This window comes from Impatiens glandulifera, chromosome 3 (genome assembly GCF_907164915.1).
Source record: "Impatiens glandulifera chromosome 3, dImpGla2.1, whole genome shotgun sequence".
In the NCBI taxonomy this organism is placed as follows: domain Eukaryota; kingdom Viridiplantae; phylum Streptophyta; class Magnoliopsida; order Ericales; family Balsaminaceae; genus Impatiens; species Impatiens glandulifera.
In genome coordinates, this window is record NC_061864.1 from 52,096,423 (window position 1) to 52,102,373 (window position 5,951).

Below are 5,951 nucleotides of genomic sequence, written 5' to 3' on the forward strand. Positions count from 1 at the left end.
CTTTTCGTAGCTATCATGGCGATCTTTGAGAGCATCTTCGCGATGTTCCGAAAGAATCGTCCATACATCTTTCACCCATTCTGTGAGGTAGAGGAGGTAACACATTTATGCTTTGCTGACGATTTGTTCATTCTAGCGCACGCAGACGTTGATTCCATTAAAACTATTGGGGTTGCACTATCGTTCTTTTCTGAGGTAACAGGTTTAACTATTAATGAAAGCAAAAGTGTGGCATTTTATGGAGGCGTGAAGGATGAAACAAAGCAGGACATCTTCAACATCATGGGAATCAAGGAAGGCAGCTTTCCCATAGGGTACTTAGGAATTCCGTTAACTGCGAAGCAGATCGAGATGTCACACTACAAGCCGCTGATTGAAAAGGTAAAAAACACGATATCTGGTTGGGCAGCAAAAAAACTTTCTTATGCAGGGAGGATCGAGCTTATCAAAACCGTGGTTATGGGCATAGTTGGCTATTGGGCGCAGCAAATGGTCATTCCGGATAAGGTAATGAAGGAACTCGACACGCTGATGAGAAACTTTATCTGGGGTAGTAGTGAAAGAGGAGGAAAGAAAGTCAAATGGACCGCTCTCTGCAAACTGAAGGACGAAGGAGGCATCGACTTAAAGAACTGTATCGAGTGGAACAAGGCTCTAACCTTCAAGCATCTGTGGGCTTTGGAGCGCAATCAGGAGTCACTATGGATCAAATGGGTGCATACGAGGTTTATGAAACACGAAACCAGCATCTGGATCTGCAAAATTCACGAAGGTATGAGCTGGTCTCTAAAAAAGATTCTTAAACTAAGAAGCGATATTGCAGATCTTTATGACATCCGACTAGGGGACGGGAAAGGCACTCTATTCTGGCATGACCCTTGGTTTGAAAACCAGCCTTAATCGACAAGGAGGAGTTTCAAAATACTCGTATCAGAAGGGATTGCACAAAAGCGAAAATCAGAGACATCAAAGACGGGAATTGGAACTTGCTCTTGAGAAGAATTCCAGAAGGAAAGAGGATACTTGATCATATAAGTAACATACAACTACACGACAGACCGGATATTCATGAATGGAAAGCTGAGGACAATGGGAAGCTGGTATTGAAGAAAATATGGGAGGTAATCCGGGAAAAGGCGCAGAAAGTAGAATGGGCTCCTCTTATATGGTCAACGAAGATTATCCCTCGACACCAGTTCATTCTATGGCTCGCCTTCTAGGAAAGACTCAGCACTCGTGATCATATTAGTAAGTATATGAGCATCCCGGACGCGAGCTGTCTTCTATGCATAGGAAATGAAGAAATCATAGATCACCTATTCAGGAGCTGCTGTATTGCTTCGGAGCTTTGGGACAGATTCTATAAAAGCCTGGAGCTGACCAGTTTCCCGAGCGAATGGAATGAAATCAAAGAAGCAGCACTACTCAAAGCCAAGGGAAATAGATTTGCAACAAGCGTGTTCAAGTGTGGCTTTGGAGCAGTGGTGTATAACATTTGGCAAGAACGGAATGCAAGGGTATATGACAGAACCCGCAGGAGCATTGGCGAGTTATGGAAAGATATTGTATCAGATTGCAGCGCCCTCGCGGGAACGTGGAGAAAATTTCCAAGCATGGAGCAGAACTGGAATATCTGTACGAACTGAAATTTACCGTTTTTTAAACTCACTAGAATTGAAAGCATTGTAAACAAATAATTCATTTACTTTTTAGCTTTTTAGCTTTTATTCAGAATGTTACGACTTCAAAATCATTCTAGGCCTGTCTAGAATGATCTCTTAAACTCGTGGTTTTTTTCCCGTTTTTGGGAATTTTTAATGAAATAACGCTAAGTCGTTTTTCCCAAAAAAAAATATCTAACATTACCCTTGACCTTGTTTTCAACATTCAGAGCATAACCTTTAAATATTTTAACATAATAAATTTTTAGTTTAAAATTTCTAACAGAGTTGCTAATTGCTGCCTTCATAGGTTTCCAGCTATTTGGTAGAGATGCTAACAAAATCAGGGCACTAACTTCGTCCCCAAAATCAATCTCGACAGATAGCAATTGATTCACAATTATATTGAATTCGTTTAAATGAGTAGTGATAGAAGTATCATTAACCATTCTTAAGTAAAAGAATATCCTCAATAAATGTACCTTATAGTTTCTCATAAATATCAGAAAGAGGAAGTTCACGACAGAATCGAAATTTTAAAACTGTAGGTCTTGTATGTTTTTGTTGTTTTTTACTATAATCTTTATTTGTTTGTTGTTTCCAATCAGATACTCTAAGGTCGTTGTTTGTCATCCTTTAATCAAAGATGGAGATTTTCTAACTTTGATTTTGACCCTCTCCCACTTTTGGGATTTTTAATGAAATAGCGCTAAGTTGTTTTCCAAAAAAAATCAGAAAGAGCTTTCATCAGACCCATGGTGGTCTTATCATTTGTTATATTATGAGCAACCGTCTTGGCTAGCGTCAATCGGACAACTCCCAAAACATGTCTATCAAGGAGTTTCATTCAGCTTCATCCATCTTCTCTGGTTTCTCACTCAACGTAACATTAAGCTTCTTTCCATAGATATAATCCTCAATCTCCATCCTCTAGAAAGCATAATTTTTTCCATCAAATCTTCTAATCTCGTGTCCTATAATGTTCTCGCTTGCCATCATTTCCAATGCTCCAATCTAGCCTAGTAGCTCTAATACAAGTTGTTAGGTTTTTGATCCCCAAAACTTGACCTGCTTGAAATTATCTATAAAAATGCAAGAAAAAAAATAGCATAAAAAGACACAGAATTATAGTGGTTCACTCAAATGAGATACGTCCACATAAGCTGTCACCAAATTTCACTATGAAGAAGAAAAAGAAATACAGAGTTTTTGTCTCACACTTTATCTCTCTAGAATTTTGTTTTAACAATATAAACTCTTAATATTAACATATTTATATGTTAAACATTCATGTAATAAAACATAAATAACTCTTGGTCAAACCCAAACCCAAACTCAAATACAAACCAAATAAACTCTAATTAACTATGGTAAAGTTTATTATAAGTGTAGGCTACATAACTCAACATAAAAGATATTGATCTAACTAATGCACAATAGACATTTTAAGTGGAGTCTATTGAAAGAAACTAGTTGATAATAGACAAGAAACATTACTATTAATAGAATCATTAAATACCTATAAAGTTTTTAGGTTCTCTCACCGCGAATACGTCTCGCAAGATGAATGTCTTTATGTATAATAGTCACATGTTTGGCGTGGATGGCGCAACGATTAGTGTCTCCAATAGACCGACTAGATAAGCCTCAACTACATCCTGGAGAGCAGCTACGGCGAAGCTCTAAATTCTAAGATTTGTTTTGAAATCTTGTGCAATCTCATGAAGAAGTCTTTGGAATGGGAGTTTACGAATCAAAAGCTCTATACTCTTTTGGTACTTACAGATCTCTCTCAAAACAACCGTTATTGGTCTAAACATTTGAGGCTTCTTCACACCTCTCATAGTTGAAGCAAATTTTCTAGCCACCTTTGTCGCCAGTTACTTCCTCGGCACCTTGTCTCTAGTCGACTTCCTAGTGGGGTCTGTTTCGTGTGCGACATGTGAATAAATGAAAGATAATATAAAGAAATGAAATAAATTTGTGAATGAGAGAGAAATAATGTAAGTGAGATATAATATAAAGAAAAATGAAGCAACTTTTAGTAATGAGTGAGAAATACTGAAGATGAAAAGTCATGTATGTGTGATATAACTATGTATTAGGGAATTATGGGTCTGTCACATGCACTTTGAAGAGTGAGTGGAGAAAAATATGTGTTTTACATTTTAAATTTTAATATTAAAATAAATAAATAAAAAATATATTATATTATCATGTTTGAAAAAGTTCGACAAGTCATCGATCAGGTATTATATGAGCTCGACTCGAACTCAGTCAAAATCAAGTTCAAGTTCAAGTCGAGCTTTGATCAAGCGGCTCGCGAGCAACTCATGAGCGATTTGACTCATTTGCAGCCCTAGTCAAAAGTGATGTCGTCTAATTTAGGTATGTCCTGCTCTTAAAACATACTTTTATTTAATTAAAAATACTCGTAAAGATGGTTAACAACACCATGAACCAAGATTGAATTAATTGGTTGTTCATAGCTTTCATCTTAGAGATCCCACGAAAAAAATTAGTATTATTTTGGATATCAAACGGTTATTCCCAACTCTAAGTCAAATAGCCATACTTTGTTGGCGACCCCGATTTCTTCATCCTTACATAGTGCAAGCAAATCACTAAACAAGTGAATCCGAGAACTAACCTCTTTCAAGTATATATCTTGAAATTTAACCATAAGGCATAACGGTCTCTCACGAACTATCTTTTTAAGCTGGTAAAATTTTAAAATACAAGTCCTCATAATCTATTTAAAAAGTATTAAATAATGAAACTTTGAATATTGTCATACAGGTTTAATCGTTTTTTTTTAAATAAATAAAATGTTATCTTTAATTTTCAACATTTTAAGAAAATTAAAAGGAGATAATGTTCTAAAAGATAAGTTATATTATATATATATATATATATATATATATATATATATATATATATATATATATATATATATATATATATATAATTATTAATTTTTTAATTAAAAAGAACTATCATAACAACATTGATTCTTACCACAAAAGTGATTAAATAAAATTAAAAAATCCTTTTATGGTCCCCAATACTCATCCAACTTTAAAACGTGTTCCAAAATTGTGCTTATGAAACTTATGATATTAAGTTTCATAAATTTCTAAATGGGGGTCATTATTGAAAATTAAAACCCAACTATCATAAGAAGAAAAAAAAACAGGTGAATTCCAATTTTAAAAACCAGCTAAAGAGAGCTTGTATTGATCATCATCATCATCATCATAATTCAAATGTGGGACAAATATATTAGATAAGAAGATCAGATTCAGACCTAAGGAGAATCATCATATAAACAAATGAAAAGATAATATGAAAATTAAGAAAGATCCAATTGAATTGAAATTACACTATTACATCATGCATATAGATGAGAAGATCAGATTCAGACCAAAGAACAATCTTGAAATCAAGATAATGTCAAAGAAATGAAATCAAATCAAATCTATTATGACCTAGATTGATTGATTGATCGATCGATTGATGAAGGAAATTCTAGAGAATTGAAGAAGAAAAAAAAACATCAAATTAGACGCCACAGAAACTATACAGAGAGCGAGCCCTAATTCCTGGCGGTATATAGCCTTATTTACATAAAATCTATCCATCATTTCTATTTCTAGATACTGTGTTTCAAACCCAAACCATGCTTACCGTATACGCAACCAGGACGATTGTAGTAATGAGGCATCTTCTTCGACTTGTTCATCCTTGGATAAGCCCTCTTTCCTATTTTCCTAATCCTCTGTTTCTCAAATCGATCGCTAACACACATAGGTACCAATTCATCATCTAAATCATATTCATCAGATTCATCCATAGATCCATCCTCATCTCCTTCTTCTTCAACATCATCCTCTTCGTCGATTACCTCCTCCACGTAACCGAACGACAAATCTTTCACCAAAATACAAGGAATATCTACACAAGAGGTATCAAGAGGTGCATCGATGATCGGTTTCTTACCAGATGAAGATCCGATGGAGAAATGAGAGGCGAGTGATAAATCGTCATCGTCGTCGAGAGAGTAACAATCAAATTCATCGTCGTCTGATGATGATTGGCCGATGATTTCCCAAGAGGAAGATCCATCATCATCATCAACATCGTCATGGACTATGTCTTTCACGATGGAGAAAATAACCGTCTCTTCAAACCAATCTTCTTCCATTTTCGTTCTTCCTCTCTCTTCTCTCTCTCTCTAACCTGACCTGAAGCGGTCTATGCGTTCATCTAACGCAAACTTTCTTTTGTGAT

General features: G+C 35.4%; 1 protein-coding gene and 1 pseudogene across 1 annotated transcript; both read right to left on the minus strand.

Moving 5' to 3' along the window:
• Positions 1-3,191: 3,191 nt before the first annotated feature.
• On the minus strand, positions 3,192-3,740 carry LOC124930356 (annotated as a pseudogene).
• A 1,241-nt stretch (positions 3,741-4,981) lies between these two features.
• Positions 4,982-5,951, minus strand: LOC124931096 (zinc finger protein hangover-like). The gene has a single exon (XM_047471486.1). It carries the CDS (start codon positions 5,863-5,865, stop codon positions 5,314-5,316), a length of 552 nt encoding a protein of 183 aa, XP_047327442.1. The 5' UTR covers positions 5,866-5,951; the 3' UTR covers positions 4,982-5,313.

What these genes read in the sequence shown, in the direction of transcription:
- LOC124931096 (XM_047471486.1), bottom strand. Translation starts at nt 5,865, where the DNA reads ATGGAAGAAGATTGGTTTGAAGAGACGGTTATTTTCTCCATCGTGAAA.